This window comes from Phocoena phocoena, chromosome 13, assembly GCF_963924675.1.
Source record: "Phocoena phocoena chromosome 13, mPhoPho1.1, whole genome shotgun sequence".
In the NCBI taxonomy this organism is placed as follows: domain Eukaryota; kingdom Metazoa; phylum Chordata; class Mammalia; order Artiodactyla; family Phocoenidae; genus Phocoena; species Phocoena phocoena.
In genome coordinates this window covers 64,343,492-64,368,941 of record NC_089231.1, presented here as the reverse complement: position 1 = coordinate 64,368,941, position 25,450 = coordinate 64,343,492, and the positions used below count along the sequence as shown (strand labels likewise).

At 59.4% G+C, this 25,450-nt stretch overlaps 1 protein-coding gene across 3 annotated transcripts in view; it reads right to left on the bottom strand.

Moving 5' to 3' along the window:
* Positions 1-221: 221 nt before the first annotated feature.
* PI4KA (phosphatidylinositol 4-kinase alpha) overlaps positions 222-25,450 on the bottom strand; it is a 94,600-nt gene continuing 69,371 nt past the window's right edge. For 2 of the 3 annotated variants that reach the window (XM_065889925.1, XM_065889923.1), the window contains 32 exons: positions 25,368-25,438; positions 25,168-25,292; positions 24,018-24,099; positions 23,782-23,865; positions 23,596-23,685; positions 22,987-23,106; positions 21,275-21,367; positions 20,685-20,841; positions 20,333-20,460; positions 15,208-15,366; positions 14,783-14,934; positions 13,507-13,614; positions 13,210-13,337; positions 12,183-12,302; positions 12,010-12,089; positions 11,727-11,920; positions 10,768-10,858; positions 10,292-10,459; positions 10,035-10,088; positions 8,385-8,505; positions 6,776-6,905; positions 5,905-5,975; positions 4,752-4,824; positions 4,603-4,673; positions 3,902-4,011; positions 3,380-3,484; positions 3,165-3,290; positions 2,708-2,828; positions 2,374-2,533; positions 1,688-1,777; positions 1,172-1,255; positions 222-273 (listed from right to left, as the gene is read on the bottom strand). In XM_065889925.1, coding sequence (XP_065745997.1) covers positions 222-273; positions 1,172-1,255; positions 1,688-1,777; positions 2,374-2,533; positions 2,708-2,828; positions 3,165-3,290; positions 3,380-3,484; positions 3,902-4,011; positions 4,603-4,673; positions 4,752-4,824; positions 5,905-5,975; positions 6,776-6,905; positions 8,385-8,505; positions 10,035-10,088; positions 10,292-10,459; positions 10,768-10,858; positions 11,727-11,920; positions 12,010-12,089; positions 12,183-12,302; positions 13,210-13,337; positions 13,507-13,614; positions 14,783-14,934; positions 15,208-15,366; positions 20,333-20,460; positions 20,685-20,841; positions 21,275-21,367; positions 22,987-23,106; positions 23,596-23,685; positions 23,782-23,865; positions 24,018-24,099; positions 25,168-25,292; positions 25,368-25,438 — 3,518 coding nt within the window. The remainder of the gene's footprint in view (positions 274-1,171; positions 1,256-1,687; positions 1,778-2,373; positions 2,534-2,707; positions 2,829-3,164; positions 3,291-3,379; positions 3,485-3,901; positions 4,012-4,602; positions 4,674-4,751; positions 4,825-5,904; positions 5,976-6,775; positions 6,906-8,384; positions 8,506-10,034; positions 10,089-10,291; positions 10,460-10,767; positions 10,859-11,726; positions 11,921-12,009; positions 12,090-12,182; positions 12,303-13,209; positions 13,338-13,506; positions 13,615-14,782; positions 14,935-15,207; positions 15,367-20,332; positions 20,461-20,684; positions 20,842-21,274; positions 21,368-22,986; positions 23,107-23,595; positions 23,686-23,781; positions 23,866-24,017; positions 24,100-25,167; positions 25,293-25,367; positions 25,439-25,450) is intronic. The other variant, XM_065889924.1, reaches the window with a different exon arrangement.

Genomic DNA, 25,450 nt, shown 5'->3' with positions numbered 1-25,450 from the left:
GTACCTCTGAGAACAAGACAGGGAATGTGTCCAGTGTAAGCATAGCTCACACCTGCGCAAAGACTGGCTCTGATTGTCATTCCAGCCACACGGGCCACGTAGGCGACACCTTGGGAGGCAGCGGGTTGCCGGGCTCTGCAGGGGCATCTCAGCCCATCTGTCCATCTGATGAGGTGGCAGGCCGTGCGCAGCAGCAAGCAGTGATTGCGGCACTCTGCCCCTCAGTAGGGGATGTCGTTCTGATAGTACTGGATCATGTCATAGGTCCGGCTCCTGGGAGCAGAGAGCAGAGGGGATTGTGAGGGGCCTGTGCTGGTCTGGGGACCCGACCCCCGGAGCCACCCTGCTACACCCCTGGAGGTCGAGTGCCCGATCGCAGACTTTTTGTCTGCCCGCCAGCCCCTCTCTCCCTGGGACACTTGCTCCCTCACCCATGGCCACAGCCTCCCTGTTATGCCCTGTCTCCTCCTTGCTCATGGGCCCCAAAGTGGGCTCAAGAGGATGCCCTTCCTCAGCCAGACGCCTGCCCTCAGTCCTGGGGCCCAGGATGTGGCCCGGGGGTGTGTCTGTAGGAGTTGACTCCCAGCCTTGGGGCCTCACATGTGGCTGGAAGGGGTCTGTGCACTCCCCTTCTGCCCCGCCTCACATCACCATCAGGAGAGCCTGCCTCATGCCGCCCTCCAAACCCCTCCTGCTGCCCTGAGCCACCCCACTTCTCTGCTCCCCAGTCAGCAAAACCAAGTGGCGCTCCTGTGCCACTGGACCTCGGCGGGTCCACCGGAGCCAGTTCTCTGTCCCCAGGGTGTGGACCTGGGGCCTCTGCACCTCCCGGGGCCTGGACTCCCCTCGCTCACCCTGTTGTTGAGCCTATAAACCTCAAGGCCACCTTCGACTGTCACAGCCCCTGAGAGCCTGTTCCCAGGCCTGTCACTGAGGCCTGGCCCCACCACTTCTAGTGGCCCCAGTTCCCCCACCAGGCCCCTCCTGTCACGGCCCCCACAGCAGCTGAAGGGGGTTGAAGCCTCTCAAAACTCACTTCCTGCCCCACTGGGCTGGGCGTCTCGGGGCAGTGCATCCTGTCACCTGGCCCAGGTGGGGGCCTGCACAAGTGCCCACTGAACACTGGATAGGTGACATGGGTGCATGGGTGGGGCAGGACAGGGTGACTTGCCTGTTGCTGAGGAAGCAGCTCTGAATGACCTTTAGAATGAAATTTGCGGCCTCTCGCTCTGTCATGTTGGGGCTGAACCTGTGCCTGGTGGTGGGAAGGGCCGTGTCAGGGCTGCCGCCCCCAGGGCTCCAGGCTGCCCTCCCTGCAGGGACGTGGCCTAGCCTCCTGTGGGGACACGGTTCCCAGCTGGCCTCAAGGGCTTGGGCTCCTTCCCAGAACCTCCCGGGCCCAGGGCCCTGCAGCCAGGGTAGGACTGGCAGGGGGCTGAGCCACTGCAGCCCCGGGGCTTGGCGCAGACACACCCTTGAGGGACGAAGGGCCGCAGGGTACATACTCCGCCTACGTCAAGGCACCTCACACACGGAAGGTCTGGGGACAGCTCCTCACCCAGGACCCCGTCTGTCTGGGCGTCCAAGGGGGAGCACTTGGCCTCGATAACAGTCCCCATTACCAGCACTCGAAGGGCTCCCATCTCAGGGGACAGCCGCCCCCCAGTGGCCTGCCTGCCGGACCTACTTCAAGAGCTTGATTGTCTGGCCGCGGAAGCAGGGAAGGCCCGTGTCCAGCATGAGAGTGACCAGAGAGACGACGGCGTCCATGTAGGGCCTGGGGAGAGGCAGGGAAGGAGGTGGACAGAGGCCAGCCTGGGTGGGGGCCCTGCCTGTGGTCAACATGCAGCCCCTGCCCAGGGCCTGCCCTCGGCCCCTGCCATGGTTCTGTGCCTGGCTAAGGAAGGGATCCTCCCTTCTGCACGTGCCATGCAGGCTTCAACAGACTCGGGTTGGAGTCCAGGTGTCCCCACACTGCTCTGTGGCATCAGCCACATGACACTTGGAAGCCAGGACCTGAGTCCCCGGCACGCAGCCTGGGGGTGCAGGGGCTCAGGCTAGGGAGGAAGGGCAGGTGGGGTGCTCAGAGGGGCCCCAAGGCGTCGGCAGGCGAGGTCAAGCCTGGGAGATGCAGAACGTGGCAGGTCACTGATGCCTGGAGCAAGATGCTGCTGGCACAGGTGGCAGAGATGTGACAGGAAGGCAAGGGCTCAGGGGGCCTCCCGTGCATCCCCCTGCCCCAACCCCAGTTCTGTGTCCACCAAAGGCCTGAGATGACCCGAGGAGAACTTTGAGGGGTGGGCGGGGCTTGCTGGATGAACGGGCCCAGTATGGAAGCCCCTCCCTGCCCCCCGCCCCACCCGCAGGGCTCACCGCACGGCCAGGTAGCCGCGGACACACATCTCCATGAACCACTTGAAGGGGGTGGCCTCCATCTTGCCCCCCATGATCATCACCATCTCGTCCGTCAGCTTGATGTCTGGTTCCCAGCCGAGGTTGCCACCCGGGGAGCTTTCAAACATGAAGCCAAAGTCTGCAATACCCCAAAGAGCCATCGTGCTGGGATCAGCTGCAGGGCAAAGCTGGGTGTATGCCCTGTAGCCGCTGTTTCCTGGGGACACTGGGGAGCAGCGGCTGGAAAGGAAGCCCAGCTCCCCAACCCCCAGAGCCCCTGCCCCGGTGCCCCCGCGGCAGGATGCCCACCCACCGATGTGGATGATGTGGCCCTTCTTGTCCAGCATGATGTTGCCGTTGTGCCGGTCCTTGATCTGCAGCAGGAACAGCAGGAGGCTGTAGGCAGCCATGCTGCGGATGAAGTTATAGCGTGCCTGTGCAGAGACAGCATGCTCAGGGTGCCCTGGAGCTGTGCCCTCTTGGGCCTGCGGGCACCCTGGAACCCCTGGGCCTGCACCTAGATCAGCAAGCCAGACCTTGGTAGTCGGAGTGACAAGTGGGTGCATCTGAGGTGCAGGGCTGTGGCCCCTTCCCCCCTTCAACTCCTGTCAGCTTTCTCCTGGGGAGCCCCTCTCGAGTCATGCCTTTCATCCCAAGGAAGGTTACAGATGCTCTGGTTTTACCCCCAGACATACGAGGACTTAGAAAACAGGGTGCTGACCAACGCAGGAGCTGGGGCTGGCGGGCAGTGGGGCCGCCCTGCTGCCCACCTGCTGGAAGGCCAGCGTGGACTCATCCCCGTACTGGCGTGTGAAATAGTCGTACATGCCAAAGTCGGTCTGGCGGCCCAGCTGGTCCCGAGAGGTACAGTCAGGGATGCACTCGATCACCCCGCACTAGGGAGGAAGGGCCGAGGCTCAGGCTGCGGGCACACCACAGGGTGAGGGACAGGGGCAGCGCCCAAGCAACTGCTTGGGAAACTTACCCCAGGGGCGGTGGCCACCACCCGGTACGGAAAGACAAAGAGATCCAGGCCAACCAGCTGGAAGATGTTTTTGAAGAGGTCGATGATCTGCAAGGCCAGCATGTCCTGGGAACCAGGAGAGACTCAGGGTCGTAGTGGGCTGCTGGCTCCAGGTGCCTGCGGCCCTGCCCAGTGAGGGGGAGGGGGAGGAGGGAGGGAGGCCCCGTTGAGCCTCACTGCCCACTGCTCCCTGGGCAGACTGCGAGGATGCACTGCCTGGCGGTGGGTGTGAGTAAGGGGCACCCATTCCCCGGGGCAGTTCCCCCTGAGCAGCCAGGGTGTACAGCGGGAGGGGGGCCACTGGAGAGGCCTCCGGGTTTAGCAGAAAGCCCTGATGTACTCCAAGGCAACAGAACCAAATGGGAAACCAAGGATTCCTATTTCTGTATGATGCTGAGAAGTGTGCCTGGAGTCTTGGAGAGAGGCGGGCCTGCCCCGGCCCCTGCACACCTCCGGCCCTGCCCTGCCTGCCCAGCCCACTACCTGACGGCAGTCGTCTCCCACTTTGAAGATGGCTGCTTGCCAGGAGATTTTCTGGCCATCGGCCTCCTGCGTGCTGCCCTCATCCTCGGAGTCTGAGCAGCACCGCAGACCTGCACAGGGAGAGGCTGCCTGTCAGCGGCGGGCAGAGAGGCCCTCTGAGGATGCTGGGGGTGAGCCCTGATCATGTGCCTGAAGCAACACAGAACCTTAGGGATCATCTCTGCAAAACCCTAAAGAGGCCAACGAGGCCCAGCAGACACCAGGGGTCAGTGGGTGGGGCCACAGGGCCAGGGTCTCTTCCTAAGAACAGCTGAGGAGCAAGGACCCAGGGCCACACCCTTGTGCTGCTGTGCTCCCGACATTCATGCCCCCCCAGAACTGCAGAGTGTGATGTATGTGGCAGCCACAGCTGAGGAACAACCATGCCCTGTCCCTGGAAGAGGCCAGAAGGATCCTTCACAGCACTTCAGGAGGGAGCAGGGCCCTGCTGACACCCCGGCCTCCAGACAGAGAGAATCGACTCCTGCTGTGGAGGCTGCCAGCCTGCGGTCACTCTCACGGCAGCCAAGCCGACCAGTCCTCCCCGGGGCCTCTGTCACTGCACACGTGCCTGCCACCCCCAGACAAGGGCCCAGACTGACTGGCCGGAGGCTGTCACCGTTCATGGGGACCCCAAACTACATCGGACGTGCCCCACTGACCTTCCTTCTCAAGTTCACTAACTCCGCATCGTTTCACCTTGAACTTAGCCAGATACGGGGCCTTTGCAGCGCTGGAAAACAAAAGAGAATGGGGTGCAAGTGACAGAGAATGGGAGCCCGTGAGGGGGAGTTTGCAGGTGGTGCCTCACCTCTGCATGGGCGTCCCGGACTTGTAGTCGATGTCCAGCACGATGGCCTCGGGGTTGCTGGGCAGGTAGCAGCCTATGAGGGACAGAAGGGACATCCCAGGGCCCGAGCAGGATGAGGCTTTCCCAGCAGACGGGGCTGTGCTGAGGCCTCAAGGGCCTTGCCTGCGGCACTGCCGACTCCTTGTTCCAAGGCCGGTAAGGCTGTCTTCCCTGACTCTGTGCTGTTTCCCTGGGCCCATCCTGACGTTCCACATGGGGCAACCACCTCCCGCAGACGCTTCTCCAAGAGGACACCCTAAACCCTCAGCTTCTCAAGCCACTGGCCGCCAATGCCACAGGACACAGGAGCCCCAGCACCCATCCACCTGACACCCCCAGCTCAACCCTGTCAGCGCAGGTTGAGAGAAGGCCCTTCCTGGTCAGGGACCACAGTTCCCCGAGCCCCCGGAGGTGGGGGTGCTTGAGGCGGGGTCCTGGTGGGAGGGACTGGGCCCCTGGGGAGCATGCAGGCCCCCACCTCATCCACCCTCCTTCCCTCGCCAGCCCAGCCTCCCTCACACGGCCCAAGCTCCACTCTGCTCTAGAGCCCAGCTGGCTCCCCAGTGCCTCGGGGACACGACCCAGCAGCATGGTGTCCTCTGGGAGGCTGAGTGTTCTCTGGGGCGGGGCTGGGCAGGGCTCAGCACAGTCAGGAGAGGCCCACCCAGGGCCCTGCACTGGTGCCCACCACTGAGGCGGGCAGTGGGCAAGTGTGCAAGGCCAGGGTTTTGAAGAACGAGTGTGTAAGACTTAAGAATGGAGAGCTGTGCGGTGACGTCTGGGTTCCCATCTTGTCTTGAAAAGACACGGATCTGACCACGTGGCAAGAGCACCAGGGAGTGGGGCATGGGCGCCCTCATCCTACAGGCCCTAGCACACCTGGGACACCCCTGCTCCTCCCTAAGTCCACTGTGTGGCCTGCGTTGCTTCTGTTACACTGGAGCTCAGGAAACTTCTAGAACCACAGCTGCCAAGGACAGGGCCTCGGCCTTCAGAAAACAGCTGTAGCTAGGAGAACCAAGAGTGACCACTGGCAGGGGCAGGTTCTGGAGAGGGGTTCTGGGCACCCAGGGTCCCCCAGACCCCCGTCTCACTGGCCTCGAACCCTGCTCACCAGGCTGCACCTTCACTTCAGACAGAGCCGACAGACAAGCCCTCTTCCTCTCGTCACCTTTAGGGTAGGGCCTGGAGAACAAGACACAGACACTGGTGTCTGTGGCTTCGGGGCACAGACAGGCCCTCCTGTCCGAGGGCCCTAGCCCTGCACTCTGCCACCTGGGGCATGGGAAGGGGGTGTACAATGCTGTGGGGGTCAGGCTGCGGGCTACGTGGTTTACTGGCAATGTGGCCTCGGGCAGACCCTCAGACCTCTGCGCCCCACGACAAGGCGAGTGAAATGGAATCACGCCTCACGTGGCAGAGGCCCAGGGAGTCCACCCTGACCCTCCATCTCTGCAGCCACGTTGCCGCTCTGCTTAGAACTGGTCAGGAGAGGACCATGGGACACATGGCCCGCAGTGATGGGGTAGCGGGGGAGCCTGAGCACTGGGGACAGTGTGGCGACTAGGCACCTGGAGGAACAGCACTAGGGCTCCCCTGCTGCCTCCCCAGGCGCTTGGCCAGCATCTGCAACCCTGGGGCCCCATCCTGCACAAATGGGTGGCCAAGACGTCCAAAGTTGGCGTCTGCTCCACGTGAATGAGGGCCCAGGAGGTGAATCAAGAAAGGACCTCGCGGCTGCAAAGGAGTCTGGTTTCCCTAACACCACGGGGACCATCAGAACCTGGAGAGCAGGTGTCCTCAGGCTTGGGCAAGACCCAAAGTGAACCTGAGATGTTGTTTTCTGTGCATCTTCTATGCCCACGGGGGCCCTGGACGGTGGGAGCAGACTCCCCGTCTGGCTGTTCCTTAGCAGGAGACGTCAGGAGTCTACGAAGCTCCTTGGGCAGCTCCCACAAGTGGGGCCTGGAGAAGATGCCACTTACTTGATGATGGCTGACACGTTAGTGATCTTGTTGAAGAAGTCGAATTCCCGCTGGTAGAAGTCCTTGGCCGGGCCAGACAGGGAGCTTGTGATCTCTTCCACCAGCTGTTCCAGGAGGTCGCCAATGTCAGCTGCAGAGAAACCGAGGGTGAGCCTGCAGTCCTGGGGACCCTCTCTCCAGACCCCACCCAGAGGAGGTCTGCCCTCCTCAGGGTGCTGATGCCCGTGAGGCTGTGGCGAGTGAAGGGCCCCAGGATCACGGATGCTCACGGGGGCCGCACCTGAAGCGTGTGGTGGTCTCACGGGAGTACCTGCATCTGACTGTCCCCTCTTCCAGGGAACGTCATTTTTACTTGAAGGAGTGACTAACAGATAAGGTAAAGTCACTCAGATGTAGACTTATGGCAGGTATTTTCTTGAAAATCAATAAAATGAATCTGCCATTTAAGGAAAACAACTACAAAACTTTGTTAAGCTTGACAAAAAAGCCTGACAGTTTCCCAGCACTCAGAAACGTTTCTGTCCTGTGAGGCAGCTGGGGCTCCACACACAAGATCTTTAAATACTGTGTCATGAAATGCGTCAGCACTGGAGACCCTGCCCTGCACGTTGGGTGTGACCACAGCGGGTGTTACAGGTCTTGCGAGGGGCGAGTGCAGGGCAAGCAGGGGCTGGATGAACAGAGAGTGAGGCTCACAACACAGTTCAGACTCCTCACTGCACTGAACCCCTGAGAAACCATCCCGCCAAGCTTGGTAGCATTGGCGGGGAGCACTCATGGGGGCCTGAACACCAGACACTCCTCCGTTTCCAACTATAGGTCAGCAAGGCCCAATCTCCTGCAGCCACTTCAGCCCAAACAGCATATTCTGACATGAAATGCAGAGGCAGAGTGAGGGGATCTCCCACCGCACTGATGACCTCATCTCCCACAGGCACTAAAGGGGCCTGTAAACGTGTTAAACAATGCTACTCTTCTTGCTCACTTCTTTAAAAGTTATGTTTATGTGAGATGGGTCTCTATTTTTTTTAATTTTAGCTGCTTTGGGGCTTTGTTGCTGCACGCAGGCTTTCTCTGGTTGCGACGAGCGGGGGCTACTCTTCGTTACAGTGTGCGGGCTTCTCACTGCGGTGGCTTCTCTTGTTGCGGAGCATGGGCTCTAGGCACGCGGGCTTCAGTAGTTGTGGCACACGGGCTCAGTAGTTGTGGCTCGCGGGCTCTAGAGCACAGGCTCAGTAGTTGTGGCGCACGGGCTTAGTTGCTCCGCGGCATGTGGGATCTTCCCAGACCAGGGCTCGAACCCTTGTCCCCTGCATTGGCAGGCAGATTCTTAACCACTGCGCCACCAGGGAAGCCCTCTATTTTTAATTTCTAATGTTGGTGAGTATGGATGGCCAAAGGCCACATAAACCCAAGCTCTTTGAGGTTCTGTAGTTTTCAAGGGTGTGAGGATCCTGAGATGACCTGGTTTGGGAAGCGCTGCCCGTGGAGCTGCAGGACCGAGCCATAGGGTCTTGGGAACCAGGCAGGGGTCAGAGGTGGGAGTGGAGGAATGATGACCCTGGGCAGGTGGTAAGTACGGGGTGGGGCCCGAGGGACGGGCACTCACGGTCTTTCTGGTGCCCCTCTTCATCCACATAGATGTTCGTCTTCATGTTCCAGATGAATTGGTGTGCCAGGAGCTGGGACTTGGATGCCGCCCACAGAATATATTCCCGCACATAGCCCATCTGTAGGAAAGCAAGGTCAGCCCAGGCTGGCCACACTCCACCAAGAGAGGCCACTCTTATCCAAGCAGCAATAACTCCACGCTTGGCAGACCCAGAAAGAAGCGTGGTCGAGCGGTGCCGGCTGTGAGCACCTCTCCTGCGCGGCGGAGTTGAGCCCGAGTCCAGCTGGCTGGCCAGCCGCCAGGGTCTTTGTCTATGCAGGCATGCACCAGCTTTTGTCTCCTCTGTTCCCTCCTCTGGACTCTAAGCCCTAGACTCTAACCAGCTTCTGCTGTCGTCAAGCACGACGCGTGGGCAGGCGGGTTTCAAATGCGCCCCTGTGGACTGGTGTCTAGAAGACGCTGCCCAGTGATGGACGGGTCCCAGAAAACCCTACGTCACTCCCAGCTCAGGCTGAATTCCCATGTCCTAGGTTACAAAGGCAGCTGGCCTTTCTGGAAGACTCCTGGGGTGCAGCCTCTCCCTCTCCACAGTCATTTGCGGCCCATCTGGTAAAGTATTCCTTGGACAGATGTCCTCAACTTGGGTGGGTGGGCTTCCCAAACAGGTCAAACTTCAAATAACCCAATTCTAACCCAGCAACTAGATCTAAAGATGAACCATGAATGTGCAACCTCCAGTGCAGGGTCTCCAGGCTTGGCCAGGGCATGGGGTGTTCTGGGGCCCTGTGGGCCCAGGGCAGGGGGGTGTATGGGCAGAAGCAGGAGGGGTAGACGCTGCTGCCCTCAGACGCAGGCTTGGGTGTGGCACCGTGATGAAGCGCGGGTGCTGAGGGCTCCGGGCTGTGGTCACCCCGTGGGTGTTTTCTGGCCAGGCCCTTTGCCAGGCCCCTATGTGCATGTACACTGTTACGGCTGAATTATCCACCCCCACACCCCATTCATATGTTGAAGTCCCCCCCCCACCACAGAATGTGACTGTATTTGGATATAGGCCTTTAAAGAACTGATGAAGTTACATGAGATCAGTAGGGGGCCCTGATCCGATCTGACTTGTATCCTTATAAGAAGAGATTAGGACACAGACAAATGGACAGCCACGTGGGGATACAGGGAGAAGCCGCCGTCTACACGGCAAGGAGAGGGCCTTGGGCAAACCAGCCCTGCTGACACCTGGATCTCAGATGTCCAGCCTCCAGACTGTGTGGAACGAGCTCCCTGTAGTTTAAGCCCCGAGTCTGTGTACTTTGCCAGGGTGGCCTGAGCTCACTAATACACATGCTGTCTCCTCCAACCCCTTGGCCACTCCACCCAGGAGACGGGGAGCTGGATTTGGGAGCTAGGGGACCTGCTGAGACCCCCATCCAGCAGGTACGGGTCCCAGGCCAGGTCGCCCACCCTGAGGAAGCAGCCAGCAATGTTTCCAGAACCTGTTCACCCAGCACAGCAGGACTGGGCCTTGGGTGCTGGACGACCACATGGGGGTGAGAGACCTCAGGCCCAGGTCCCAGCTCAGTGGCCCTGCTCCTGGGCTCCGTCCCGCTGCCCGCCCGGCCCTCCAGGCTGGTAGCCCTGTGCTGCATGCCTTACCTTGTCATACCTGAGGGCCTGCACAATCTGGGGGATGTAGAACAGGATGGCATCCTGTGTGGTGGGGGAGGAGCAGTCATGACTCAGGAAGGGGTGAGAGCACCAGGCAGGACAGGGGTCCCAGGGCCCCACCCCACCTGGACTGGCCCTGCTGTCACTCCACCCCCAGGACACGTCCTCACCCTCAATCAGGCCTGCCCTCTGTCCCCCCGTGGGGCTGGGCAGCCCCCCGAGGTCGACCCAGCAGATGGGCTCACCGGCGGGAAGGACCGTAGGACTTTGACTCCATACTGCGCCGTGAGTGGGTGTGGCGGGTACATGCTGGAGAAGTAGGACAGGCCTGTGGGTGGGTCTGCGGGTGCCCAGCACAGCACATGGCTGAGCTCGGGGGCATCGGCGTCGATGGTGTGCCAGGTGACCAGGAACTGGGGAGGAAGAAGGGAGTCACAGGGATGGCCCCAAGGAGTGAAAACTGCAAGGCATTTATAACAGCTTCTGACACATTACATACAACAGCACAACTTCAACCAGGGTGAAATACACTCAACGTTTTTCTACTATAAACACAGTAAATGATTCATCCGAAGAGTAGATAACACAAGAGATCAGAAAAATCGTGGTACCACTGAGGTCAGTGGGTTTTGGTTGTGTTCCTCGCCTCCAGGCATCCCTGGAGGCAGTTTTGTTTCTGTGCACTTAGGACCAGGCCCCAGCACACTACCCGCCATGCTACCTTGATGGCTTCGGGGATGTCACTAACGGCTCCTGGGTCCAAGCGAACCAGACGGGTCACCTCATTGCCAATAGCTTCTGTGTTTTTGAACCTACAGGCAAAGAGGGTGTGGGTGGCAGACACTGAAGACGGGGGCTGGGGGAGCCCTGGACTAAGGGATGTGGACCAACACCCAGTGACATCTGAGCACTGTGGCTACTGACATGGTGTTTACTGTGACCGGCTGTGACCCAAGGGCAGAACTCCTTGGAGCAGGAATGATCCTTCCAAGGACACCTCCCTTGGCCTGGCCCCCAAAGCACCCATCCACGTTGTGGCACCTGTGGGCCAGAAGGCACGCTAGCAGGTGGGAGGGTGGGTGCAAAGTGTTCAGGTGTGACCGCCCAAGGCTAAGGCAGGCAGCTGCTGCCTAAATACCGTCAGGCTGCGATCCTGTCCTGAGGAGGACTTAGGACCCGAAGAAGGAAGCAGTAAGTATGCACCATGGGCTCTGGGGAAGAAAGGCCCACCCTGCACGCAGGCACATGGAGTCTACTGGGATGCAGCACAGGGGGCCTGGGAAGCCCCTCTCAGCACCTACCAGCCTGAGTCCTGTCCCTGTTAAGAGCTGCCTCAGGACAGCTCACAGGACACTCAGTTGCCAGCCACCCCTCTGAGTAGCCTGCTGCCTGAAGATGCCACCCAGGAACCAACCCAGACCCCCCAGGCCTACCTCCCAGAGTAACCACAGGTGTTTCCTTTCCTCATCGAACAAGGTGAGGCCCTGGGGTGCCCTGATGTTATCTCCTCGGGCTCCGGGGTGCTGGGCCCCTGGCAGGACAGACCCTACCACTGCACAGGACTGGGGAGCATCTGGGGCTACGATGGCTCTTCCCTTACAGTCCTTGGCTGTGACACGTGCCCTCCCCCTGCCAGGTGCCTTGTGCTGGACCTCCGGCACGGCCTCTCAGGCAGCCCACCTGGCTGGCAGTTGCACGGCCAGATGAGGAGAGATGTTCCAGGCGAGGTTCACATTGTCCTTCCACTGCTTCTCGCTCAGGCTGATGTACTTGGACCTCCAATTGGCCACGCTGCTCTCTCCAGCCTGGTCCAGCTCTAGCTCCGGGGCTGACAGTGGGTTGTACCACGTGATGAGACGCTCGATCTCAGTGGCCTGGTGAGGGACACAGACACGGATGTGCCTCTGCGTGGCCCGCGCCCCTCCCCTACCCCAGCGCTGCAGGCATGGCGCACGGGCCTCACCAGCAGGGACAGCAGCAGCGTCCGGCGCTTCATGTAGTACTTGTGCAGCTGGGAGCCCCGGTTGGTCTTCTTGGACATGCCTGGGGATGGGGGGGGGGACGGCACAGAGTGTCCCTTGGAGCTGCTCTATGACCCTGAGGACCCAAGGGACCCGGCAGCAAAGCCCCACCGACCTGACTTCTTGGAGATGGTGGACATGCCGCTAGACAGCGGGTAGGTGTTGATCCAGCCCTGTGTAGCCTGCTGGCGCGAGCCAACCGCTATGTCCAGATTGCTCCGGGTGTCCTGGTTATCTGTGGGCAGACACTGCATTCTAGAAAGAGGTGTCTGGACCTTCACCACAGACAAAGCAGCTGTGGGGGAGCAGGTGGGGGAGACGGCCGGTGACGGCTTCCCTGGACGAACCAGGCGTCTGCAAAGTTCCTCATGAACCACTGCAGATGGAAGCTTTCTAAAGTGTGTTATGTTCCCCTGAGCCCAAAGCAAAGCAAATCGAGGAGCCGCCTTGATCAGTTATGGCACTGACCTCCCAGTGTCCTCCTACATGGCGATGACTCGGGGACCCGTGGGGACAGATGGCAGGGCTGCCTGCCCTGCTCTGAGTGGAGCCAAGAGCTGCTTACAATCACTGTGCCTGCTTTTCCCTTTCGTGGCGGCCAGGCTGTCCACGTGGGTCTGCCTGCAGAGACATGCGCCTCCCGCAGCCTGGGCGTGTGACCAGCTACATGCTTCAGAGAAACAAGAGCAGGGCTTCCTCCTGTGGGGGCGGCTGCTGGCTCCCACTTCAGCGCCTTTCCCTGACCCCGTCCACCCTCCATGCTCCAAGATGCAGCTCACACGTCACCTCTTCCAGAAACCTGCCCCTGGTCCCCAACTGCTGCAGGGCAAGTGCCTGTCCTCAGGGGACGTTCCCACGACCCCCCATGTTGGAGTCACCTGCCGGTAAGACTGGCCCCACCAGGTGACAATGGACCGTGCCCTATCCCTTCCAGCACATAGGCCGTAGTCCAATACAGACTGTCGGGCATGCAGGGGGCCCCTGAGAATGGCCCCGTGCTGGGAAGTTACACCAGGGGGTGTCTGCCTGTCTGCTTGGAGACCCTGCCCTCCTTCCTGCTCCCCAGCAGCGGCCAGAGAAGAGGTGACCGGGCAGGCATGGGCCTCTGGTGACCATGCAGCACAGCTGAGGCTGGGGCTCACCTGGGGGAACGAGCTGGCTGGCGGTCAGGTACTTCTTATCTGAGAACATGGCGGTCCAGAACTTAATCATTATGCTTATGTCCTCACGCAGCCTCTTCTCTCCCTGCGTAGGGAACTTTGGGGGACAACTGCAAACAGCCAGGGACGAGGGTGAGTGCCAGGGTCTAGGAGTCAGGAAGCGCGGCAAGGTGGGGCGCGCAGCCTCCTAATGACAAGTCGGGCCACTAAGCCGGGGGTCGGCACACAGCAGGCCGAGTGACCCAGGCCTGGGGGCTGGGGGTGGGGTGGGGGCAGCACCTGAAGTAGTCGAAGGCAGTGGAGTAGATCTTCTCGCGGAGCACGTTGCGGATGGTCGCATTGGGAAGCACGTCCGCGTGCAGGAGGGTCAGGCCGAGGGTCAGCAGCCTGCAAGACGGCCCCGGTCAGCGAGTGGCGCCTCCTGCAAACCTCTGCCTGAGCTCAGGGCCCACCTGCAGGCGGCAGAGCCCTCCCGCCAGGGCTGTGGATCGGGCAGGTGGTCACCTGTCTCGGATTACTGTACCCTGATGCCTTACGAAAGATTTTTTAAATCTTCACTTTTGTTGGGGGGAAAACAACATGTGTGTGACTCTGCCCCTCGGCCAGAAGCTTTGGTCCCACAAACTGCAAACCACTCCCTGAGGTACCATCACCTACGGGGACTACGAAGGTAGAACTCAGGTTCTAAGAACAATCTGCTTGGATTCTGCAAGATCAGGGCTGCCCTGCAGGCATCCGCAGACGCGCTGGTCAGGAATGGGCAGCCCTCCTGCTCGTCTCCATGGCCACTTCCCATGGCTGGGATGGTCCAGCATGGATCCTCTCCTACTAACCCATTCTCGTTGCAATTTGTAAAAGTATAGGTCCACAACAGACTGAAAATTAGGGAAAAAGAGAACTAGCCCTTGGGTACTGGTTTGAGAAGCACGGCCCGAGGGCGTGCCCAGTGGGCTTCAGGAACATGAGTCAAGAGCTCAGGGAGGGGAACAGGTAGACGGAGTGGTGCCCACCTGCAGGGGCCCCTCACCCTCCTTCCATCTGAGCCCCCAGGTATCTGCAGGCCCAGTCAAGAGCCCTCCCCATGCCAGGCCAGGCCCTCTTGCTGCGTCCACAGCGCCCCTGACCACCGCACCTGGTTTGAGGCCCACTGGGCCACATGCTGCCTATTGGGGTGTGTGCCCTCCCCCGGTGTTGCTGGTTTTGCACAGGGCTTGGTGTGCAACTGGCACAATCGGCCCCAGAGGGTAATGGGCCTGAGCTGTCACACCAGGCTCTGCCACACAGCTGGCCGTTCTTCCCTCTCCAGTGTGTCACCAGAATCCTTTTGCTGCTGCCCACCCCCAGCGTTTGGCTGGCCGGGTCCCCACATGAAGCACCTCCTGCGCACTTCCCTGCTGTGGACAGCACGCTGCCCCATGTCCCCAGCCCCGAGAGGGCGTGGTGGCCTCGGCCATCATGTGCGGATGCCTTTCCCAGGGGGGCTCGGTCAGTTTCTGGTGAACAAGTGACCAACCACAGGAAACCCGGGGGAGCAGGCCCTGAGGTGAGCTCTCACTTGAAGCGGGGCCCGATGGCCGCCACATGCCGGTTCATGCTCCCCGCAGTGCCCCCAATGCTCAGAGACATGGACCGCTGCAGTAAGCTGGAGAAGATCTCCACCTGATCAGAGCTGCAGTACTTGGCAATCTCGAACCGCTGCACCAGGAACTGGACGGAAAGGGATACGCTGCTGGTGGGGCCATGTTGCTGGCGGGGCCAGGTGGCCGCCCACCCTCGAGCCACCACTGCCTGCCAAGGAGGGGCTCAGGCCCACAGGAGGGCAGGTGGGGTCTACGGGGCAAAGGGACGAGACCGGCGGGGCGTGGGGAGAGAGATGGGCCAGTTACCCCCGAGGTGGGGCAGTCTTCAACCTGGAGTCCCAGGGCAGCCCCCGACCCCGGGGAAGAGTGGGTGGAGCACAGGGGAGACGGGGGTACGTACATCGATCCAGATGCAGTGAGGGGTCACCTCGGGGGCACAGGGTTTGGGCTGACTGGCTTCCGACGCAGCCAAGGGGTCTGCTTCCTTTATCTCCGCAGAAAACAGGCCGAACTTCTGCTCCACTGTCATCTGCCAGGCCCCCGCCATCTCCCGCATGAACTGCAAGAATGCAGATGTTAGCCCCTCCGTGGGGCGCAGAAAGAGGCTTGCTGGTTTTTTGGCGTTTTTTTTGCGGTACGCGGGCCTCTCACTGTTGTGGCCTCTCCCGTTGCGGAGCACAGGCTCCGGACGCGCAGGCTCAGCGGCCATGGCTCACGGCCCCAGCCTCCTCCCGGACTGGGTCACGAACCCGTGTCCCCTGCATCAGCAGGCGGACTCTCTACCACTGCGCCACCAGGGAAGCCCCCGTTTTGTTTTTTTAATCATAAAAGGAATATATGCTCACTGAACAAAATTAGAAAACCGAGGAAGGTATGAAGGAAAAAAAAAATCACTAAGATCTCCCCATGATCCCACTTTCCAGCCTTTTTTCACCAGAAGCCCCTCCTGGACCACAGCCAGGAGGTGTCCTGCTTTGTGGTACAGCCCACCTGTGACAGCACTGCCTGGAAACCACGCAGGGGAGGCCGCCTGCTCAGGGCCTCTGGGCTGGCAGTGGCAGGGGCGTGGCGGGCTCCAGAACCCAGTTCCTCCTCTCCACCCCCATGGACCCCACACGACACCTTTATGCCGCTATCCGGGCTCAGGGAAGAACCGTGGGGGCCGAGTGGAGCCTGTGACCCCACCAGCCTGGGTGAGGGGTTCGCAGGGGAGCAGCCTCTGTGGCCTGACAACAGCCAGTGGCTCCTTCCAGGGCATCCAGAGCCCCTGCGGGGACACGGGAACCCCATCCCTCCTCCCATTCCATGGCTGCTCAGGGCGCCAGGCAGCCAGTCTCAGGTCCCCTCACCCACTCGTTAGCAGGAGTGAGCAGTGGGAGTCGGGGCAGCCCTGAGGAAGAAGGCAGGGAGGTGACACTCGCCTCTGCCCTCCTCCCTGCCTGCAGGCACAGAAGCCATCTGGAGGCCATGAGGTGAGGACAGAGTCCAGCGCAGACAGAAGCCCATCCACGACACAAGGATGGACTCCCGGCGGTCGCCCCTGCAGCCAAACGTGTTGCAGGGTGGAGGGTAAGGGAGCAGCCCACCAGGTTGCCTGCCCACCATTTGTACCCCCGTCCTGGTCGCCACCTTGGCCAGGGCCTGCCTTCCAGGCTCGTGGCATGAGTGTGAACAAACACAACTCAGGTCCAGGCTGACTAGAAGCAGCCTACAGACTGCACGGCGCTCTCCGCTGGGGGCAAACAGCTGTGAAGGGAAGCGGGGATGGCGTGGCGGCATTTCAGGCAGGGCGGCTGGGGAGATCCCAGGTGGAGGATACAGCTCAGACCAGCCCTGGAGAAAACCTGTTTGAGGACAGCGCTGCCGGGGAGGGAGCGGCACCCGCAGTCTAAAGCAGGAGCCCACCGGGGCCGGGACAGCAGGGATTGCAGGGTGCCTGTGGCGGCAACAGGGGGCAGAGGGGCCTTGCTGGTCAGACACTGTCCACCTCTGCTCTGCGTGAGCACAAGCAGCATGGACAAGTCCGGGAGTGGAAGGGTCCTGATCTGACCCATTTTCCTGGCTCCTCTGTGTAGAGAAGGTGGAGGGGCCTGGGGGGATAGCAGGGGCTGGGTTGTCTCCAAGTGCAAGGGAGAGACAGGGGCTGGGCCAGGCTGCTGGGAGGTGGTCAAATTCTGAAGATGCTTTAAAGATAAAAGGTAGACCTGACAGGATTCGCTAAGGCTCGCCGTGGAGTGTCGGGGGGCAGAGAGGGCCATGAGGATTTTGTCTGGGCGTTTACAGACTGCGGGACGGTGGGGGCCAGTCTGGGCCTGTGCTCTTGTTACGGGTTACAGAACCAGGGGACCAGAATTCTTTCCTGTCTCAGTGGAACGAAGGCCCAGACCCTTGTGCTATATGAGACCAATAAGATTGCTCAGGCTTTATCTCCCCACGAATGCAAAAGACTCCAGCAGCACCCGCCTCTGAGTTGGGGCTACGGACGATTTTTGTTTTCTTCTTTGTGCTCATACCTTCCAATTGCTCCATAACCAGCAAACATTGGCAGATAATAGAAAAAATGAAACACCAGGGTGCAATGATACTAAAGACATAGAAATATAGGGGAACGGCCCCCACTTTGGGGTGTGGAGCATAGTTGGGCCTGGACAGCAGATCGTTGCAGAGGCCAGGAGCAGGGAGACAGACAGCCTTCAGCCTTGAGCCAACAGCAAGAGCTTGGTGACACCAAACCCACACATAGCTGTCGGGCTGTTGAGGAGGGCAGGTGAAGAGCTGCCAAGAGCTGCTTTCCAGAGAGAGATCACATTTCCCTGGGAAGGATGAGCCCAACAGCCCGGGGCCAGCACTAGGTCTGGCACGAGTGGTGGACGGACCTGCCAAGGCCCAAACCTCAAGCCAGCCGAGCTAATGATGATGGCAGAGGCAGGGGACAGACTGGAGTCTGACAGACCCCAAATGACATAGCAATTTGCTTGGCATAAAAACCCCTCCTTGGGGACTTCCCTGGTGGCTCAGTGGTTAAGAATCTACCTGCCAATGCAGGGGACACAGGTTTGATCCCTGGTCTGGGAACATCCCACATACTGCGGAGCAACTAAGCCTGTGTGCCACAACTACTGAGCCTGTGCTTTAGAGCCTGTGAGCCACAACTACTGAGCCTGCATGCCACAACTACTGAAGCCCGTGTGCCTAGAGCCTATGCTCCACAACAAGACAAGCCACTGCAATGAAAAGCCTGCGCACTTCAACGAAGAGTAGCCCCTGCTCACCGCAACTAGAGAAAAAAAAAAAAAGGAAGATGTGAAGGTGTGATGTAAAGCAGGAAGAACCCACCCTTCTTGCCAAGATGAGCCCCTCGGGGGTGTGGCCTTCACTTCAGCCACCAGGCACAAGGAGAAGATAAAGCAGCAGGGCCCCTTAGTCTCCACTGTTTTTCTAAACACAGTGTCAGGTCCACGGTCACAAACTTGAACACAGATGACCCTGATGCTAGAACTAACCGACCAGATAAGAATTTTCAAATAATTATCATAAATATGTTTAGAGATTTACCAGAAAAGATAGAAAAGGTGAAGATACAGAGATTCTCGGGAAAGAAATACAAAGTATAAAAAAGAAACTGAAATACTAGATCTGAGGATTATGATATCTGAAATAAAATACATTTAAAAATGGTTTAACAGGCTTCCCTGCTGGCACAGTGGTTGAGAGTCCGCCTGCCGATGCAGGGGACATGGGTTCGTGCCCTGGTCCGGGAAGATCCCACGTGCCGCAAAGCGGCTGGGCCCATGAGCCGTGGCCGCTGAGCCTGCGCGTCCAGAGCCTGTGCTCCGCAACGGGAGAGGCCACAACAGTGAGAGGCCCGCATACCGCAAAAAAAAAAAAAAAAAAAAAAAAAAAAGGTTTAACAACAGAATGAATAAGGCAGGAGGAAGTACTAGGGAACTGGAAGGAGGCCAATGAAAATGGACCAAAGCAAGAGAAAGAATGAAAACAACCCAAGAGAATGCTGACGACCCTCGGACACTGCCATCGTCACAACATCTGCACCACAGGCGTCCCTGGAGCCCAAGTGAGAAGGGGCGAACCAGGTAAAAAATGTATTTAATGAAATACTGGCCTGAAACTTTCCAAGTCTGATGAAAAACCTGACATCTCTAGATTTAGGAAGTTCAAGGAATCCCAACATAAAATACACAGAAAACCACACCCAAGCACAACAGAGTCAAACTATTAAAAATCAAAGATAAAAAAACCCTAAGAATAGCTAAAAGGAAAAACAAACAAACAATAGCACATACTGAGAAAGGATGATAATTTGTGGATTTCTCCCCAGGAACAATGCAAGCCAACAGATGATAGATGTGTGTAACATGCCAAAGGCAACTTAGGATCACAGACCCAGGAAGAACAGCCAAAGCACGAGATGAAGGTGAACTAGGCTGCAAGTTCACTCCCGCCACCTGCAGCCCAGGAAGCGCTGAGGAGAACTACAGACCCAGGCCTACAGAGGTAAGTGAGGACGGGAAACGGTCTGGATACACCCGTAAGGCTTAGGAAAAGCATGTGACAACACAGACAGCACTGTTACAAGGCGTGTATCACACAGCAGTGAACACAGATGAAGACAATACACGCACGGGTCCTGACGGAGCGGGACGTAGCTGTGACTGAAGAGCCCCTGCCCTGCAGTGACAACAGGTGCCGTGAGGTGGGCCAGGTCGGCTCATCCTCACAAAGACTCTGTGCAGACCCCTTGCCATCACCCTCGACACACAGGCAGGGACCTGTCCTGGAACCCTGAAGACAGCACAGCCAGCTAGGCGAGAGCCCAGACCCAACCGACTTCCCTCCGGAGGGGCAGGGGCCAGTGTCTCTGCTCCCCACCACCCGACTTGGCCCCTCCACAGACGCCTGCCACCGTGAGCTGGACACAAACTCCGTGAGGAGGTACGACTACGGTCGGCCACCTCCACGCCTGGAACACTCCAGTTCCATCCTTGGAAGTTATCCAGCTGACCCTCAGGGGCAAAATACACAGAACACTCTTTCTGACCACTTATCTCATTATCTTAAGAAACTCAGAAAAAACATGTCCAATCCCATTACTGTGAAAATTAATGGGATCTTTGAAAAATACATCTGTTCTTAGGTGTTCATCCCATCAGCTGAAAGGGTGTGTAGACCCTCCCCGTGGGCCCCCTCCAGCAGGAGGGCTGCTGTCCCAGAGTCGGCAGGTAGGACGCGGTCACTGTGGATAAACACAAGTGTCCACTTGTGGAGAAATGGCTCCCCCTGCCGAGCTTTGGAAAAATAACAGCTTCAAGCACCACTGGGTCCTTTAACACACTCCCTCTGGTCCCAGTGACAGTCCTGTGGGCAGGCTTTAATATCACAGTCTTGCTTACATATGAGGCCCTGTAGGGTGAGGGGCTTTCCCGGGGTCTCCACGCTTGTCATCCAAGGGGCCAGGACTGGCTCTCCACCTCTCACCCCACAGCCGCCTGCAGCCGGCGTCTTACCGGCACTTCCACTCCATTCTTGCCAGCCAGCAGCCACTCCCAGCAGGCCAGGGCCGTCTCCATGCCGTGCTCGTTGAACATCTGGAGGGGACCCCAGCACAGGTGATGGAGGAGCTGCGGGTCACAGTCTGGAACCAAATGCATGCTGTTCAGAGGCCCCGACAGGTCGACCCACAGCCTCCCTGGGTCAGCAGGACAATTGGCACTGGCCGGAAAAGCGCTGGCCTTTTAATTACAGCCCCACCCCAGTCCCGTGCGTGACGCCGCAGGGATCTCCCGGGGGAGCGCAGGCTCTCTGCGTGGCCAGGACTCGCTCCCTGGGACAGCAAGGTGGCCCGGGCCTGGGCGGTACCTTTGCTGCTGATGAGCATGGCCGTCAGCTTGAACATGGCCTCTGTGTAGTGCTGAGGGTCACCCGCGCCCAACGCTGCCTTCAGCTCCTGGACCATCATTTTGTTCAGGTCAGACGTCTGGCCTGTGGCGTCTGAGAAGCGGATCATCCCATACACCTGTGGAAGGTCAGCGGAGGCTCATGTGGCCTGGCCACCCAGACCACGGGGCTTCGTTGCCCACGCGGAGTGACAGGCTCGTCTGGGTGCTGCCGCCACCGCGCATGGTGCCCCGGAACTCCTCCTCTAGAAACAAGTGCTGCTCCCACCATTCTGGACAGTCCCCGAGGGCGGGGACCCGGCCCTGATGTCTGAATCCAACACTGAGCTACAGCAGAGCTGCCTGCACATGGGCTAAACAAGATCAGCCGCGCGCTTCTTGAGTCGGACATTACTTTTTTTCCCAAGAAAGGTGTTGCTCTCTTATTCACAAGACTTGACTAGAGAGGAGCTCCCACTCCTTCCAAGAACCAAACCTTCCCCCCAAGACAGACCTCCCGCCCCCACCAGGAAGGAGAGGACGCTAGGGGGCCCCGACCCGGCGGGCGGCTACCTCGCCTGCGTAGCGGTTGCGCAGGTTGAGGGATGCCATGAAGTTGGAGTAGTCCTTCTTCACGCAGGCTGGCCGCTCCGTGAGCTGAGTCGCCTGCAGAGACGGGACAGTGACTGCACACCCTCGTGGCCAAAGCCCAGTGCAGTGAGGCTGTCATGCTCAGACCCGGGTTATTAAAATCTCCAGCAATGGCGAGTGAATAAAATGAAACACCTCTAAACACGCTCTGGGGTCTGCCAGGTCGCATGGAAAACAGAGTTTTAAACATTTTACTCTGAAACATCTCCGGAAGGCAGCTGGGACTACAGCTTTGCTCCATGGCCAGCTACTTCACCCCCACTGGTGTGGCTGCCCACACTTGGAAGGGACCTCGGCTCACACGGCCCCCACTTCCCCTGCCTTGGCCTCGCCTCTCCAGTCTGCCCACCCCTCCAGGCCCCTCCTCCAGCTGGACCTGCCCAGTGTCCCCAGGGCCACCTCACACTGTCCCTTCAGCTCTGTTCCCTACACACCAGCACTGCCAGTCGTCATACACAGACACTACTGGAGACAACCAACCATCAGATGCTGCAGTTTTGGGCAACTTTTTATTTTGGGTGGTAGGGGTGGGGGGAAAGAAGGTCAGGGGAAAAGATATAAACAGTAAAACTGAACCACAAACAAAAAATACACGGTTTTCTCATAAAAATTTTAAGCTGGTTCATTTTTAAAAAGGTGACCTGAGAGTGCATTACATTTTTTGGAGACAGTGGCCTGGAGCAGGCATGTGTGGGAAACTGGCTCTGCCACTCACTGTCCCTGACCTCGGCCTGCTTCCCAGGAAGTGGGGACACGGGGTCCTCTCGCCAGGCTGAGCACAGTCCTGAGGGACCGAGAGCTGCCAGACCCTCCCTTGCATCTCTCTGACCCCGCTCCTGTGCCCAAATCAACCCCCAGCCCACTCCCCTCTGGGCGGAGAGGTCAGCCAGGCCACAGGCTGCACCTTCTGCAGGGCAGGGGCTCTAGGGCCGGGGTCTCCCAACAACCAGCGATCAAAACACAAGATAAAAATGGTCCTTCCCTCCTGAGCAACAGGAAAGGGAAAAACCTAACCTAAATCTACTTTTCTGTGGAAAAATCCCAAAATCTTTTAGGCAACATCACCTTGGACCAGGACCGAGCCCTGGTGGCCTCTGCCCGCATCCTCAGCCTGCCTAAGGGGCGGCTCCCTTCCCACCTGGGCGCCTGGCCTCCCCTGACCCCAGAGCGGGCAGCATAGAGGTGCATGTGGCCGCCTGGGCTCCCACGGACCGCAGAGACCCTGCACTGGGCCCCAGGGTTGGGAGACACCAAATCGCACCACTGCCGGACAGGCCACTGCTGCCAACCACCAGCTTTGAGGCGAGTCTCTGATCTGGTTCAGAGGGAACCCCTCAGCGCACGTGCTGCCCCTAAATGAACCTCGAGCAGAACGAGACGAAGCCAAGGACATGGGGTGCAGCTCGGTCCAATGGATGGCCAGGCCAGCGTGACCATAAAACGTGCTGACCGTGTCCAGCAGGAAACTTCGTCCGTCGTGGACCTGATCCTCATAAAGGATCAACCTTAGAGCTCCGTCAGAAACATGGTGAGCAGCTCCCCCGAGCCTGGGGTCTGCCACAGACACCGCAAGCTCCCCATATGGGGGCAGGGCTCCCACGGCTGGAGACCCTGCTCCCCAGAGGCACACGTACCCCAAGGGTGGTGTTCTGCTTGTTGTAGCTGGCAAACTGAAGGATGCTCTCGGTGGCCATGGCCAGCCCCGTGTGCTGCGACAGCCCCGACACCCAGTTCTGGTGTTTGTTCAGGTATTCCTGAGACGGGGAAGTGCCGTGTTATTTTAAAGGTAAAAGCAAGCCTTGTGCAGCACGTGTGAGGTGGGGGAGGGAACCCTGGCTCTAAGGCTGGCATCGCCCGCCCTGATCCACTGAAGAGATGGCTCCGCTCGGGCTGCCACTCCCTTGGGACCAGAGCCAGAGCCAGAGCCAGCCACTGTTCCTACTGGCCTGCCGGGCTCCTGGCCATGCCACTCTCGCCCAGCCCGCATGCACCCCTAGTCCTGCCTACCATAAGCGGTCGGCTCCCCTGGGCCTGCCCCCCAGTCCCACCGCACCTGCCCTCCTGGCCCCTGACCAGCATGCTCACCCCACAGGGTGTCCCATTACCCTGGGCCTGGACCAGTGTTCCTGGTCTGCTAGTTCACACCAGTGCTGTCGGTATTTCCAGCACGCTGTCTGGCTACAGCTCTCTGCAAGGCTGGAAGGAGCTACCCAGGATGCTTTTTGGTGATTTCAAGAAAGTACCTGTAGGTGAGACTTGGTGACTGTGGGCGCCCACTTCATGGCCTCCTGCAGGATCATCGCACAGCGCGCAGCGAAGTCCTTGACGATGCTCTGGAAGAGGGTGCACCGGGCTGTCAGAGCTTAGTGAACACAGGGCTGGACCATGTGCCCCAGAGCCTTGTGTTGAAGTTCGAACCCCCGGCCCACCTCTCGCGCTTCGCAGGTGTCGGGAACGGTAATGCGATAGGGGGCGTCCGGAATGTCGTAGTAAGGCTGGTCCTTGTGAATATCCTGAAAGCACACAGGTCCCTCTTCCAAAGCAGGTCCCTACGTAGCACCTCCCTCCCTTCCCCCACCCCTCCCATCTGTGATGGGAGCCCCCCAACCCCCCATTCACGGCTTGTGGCATGAGCTAGGCTCAGAAGGGTGGGCGGGGTACTCACGGCGTTCAGTGACAGCGACAGGGTCTGCAGGATGTCCAGCATGGTCTTCAGCACCGTCCCGCTCCAGAGCAAGTGGGGGAATCTGCACCCAGAGCCACCTCTCAGGGCCCAGAAGCCACCTGTCCAAGGAGCTGTGCTCCTTAAGGCCCCTCACCCCTCCTGCTGCCCAGCCCCAGCCCCCACCAGCCCCATCATCTTGGTTATGCGCTGGCCAGACCACTCCCTGCTTCGCACAGGGATCCTCCCTGTTTTCAACCAAGGCCCCTGTACCCTCACGTGGAACACGGCAGGACAGGTGACCCTTGAACAATGGGGCGCTGGGGGTGCCGACACGCCACACAATAAAAAATTTGCATGTAACTTATAGCTGGCCTGCCATTTCCGCAGTTCCACAACTGTGGCTTGTGTAGCACTGCAGTGTTTACCACTGAAACCCCCCCCCGCTGCTCAAAGCAGGTGGCCCTGGGCCAAGGGAAGCAGGCTGCAGGCTCGGTGGCCTGGCTCAGACACGCCCTCCGGCCCTACCTGGATGGGCACATGGTGTCTGCTGCAGGCTCCGGGGATGCCTGCGGGAGCTGCAGGCAGGCCTGGCATGGCAGTGCACTGAGGCTGGCCCAGCCCACCATGAGGGGCCTCACCTGGGAGGACCCGTTCCATGAGCCTGCCGTGCCTCTCAATACAGCAAGGAAAGCCCAGGGTGGAACCAGCTCAGAGTGAGCTCCCCTCCTCCTGAGGGCCTGGGAGAAACTAATTCCACCAGGTCCTCTGGCCGGGCCCTGGGCTGGGAGACAGCACTTAGGATGGCTGTGAGCATCCCAGAGTGAGTCCAGAGCCCTGCAGCAGGGAGGGTGGGATCCCGAGAACAGGGACATAACACCCGGTCAGGAGATGTGCTCTAAGTAGCACCAACCACTCTGAACGGGGGAGGGTTAGGCCACTGACTCCTCACTTGCCAACATCCTGTGGGGGCTGCCCCGCCCTTTGAGAGCTGTGACTCTGAGTCCACTTTTCTCTGTACTGATGATGCAAGGTCGACCCTTCCCTGCATCCCAAATCTAGACGTGTGCACACAAACATATGCGCACACACATGCACACACATGTGCACACACGTGAACACACGCACAACACCAGAAGGAAACCGAGCTCACTTGTCCACCAGCCCGGACAGGTACTTGTCGGCCACTCTCCGGATGCGCTTGTGGATGTGGTTGAAGTTCACCAGCAAGAACTGCGCATGGCGCTCCAGCTCCTCCTCGTTCTCCTTGGTCTTGGCCTGGATTCAGAAGAGACAGGTTGTAGGCCCTGCACGGCCCCGGCAGGCGTGCACTGGCACTCCAACAAGGCTTACTTTATCTGCCATCATGTTCAGGAAGGCATCAAACACCTTGTCGGCAACGGCGATCACACACTGCAGCATCCCTGCAACAGGAG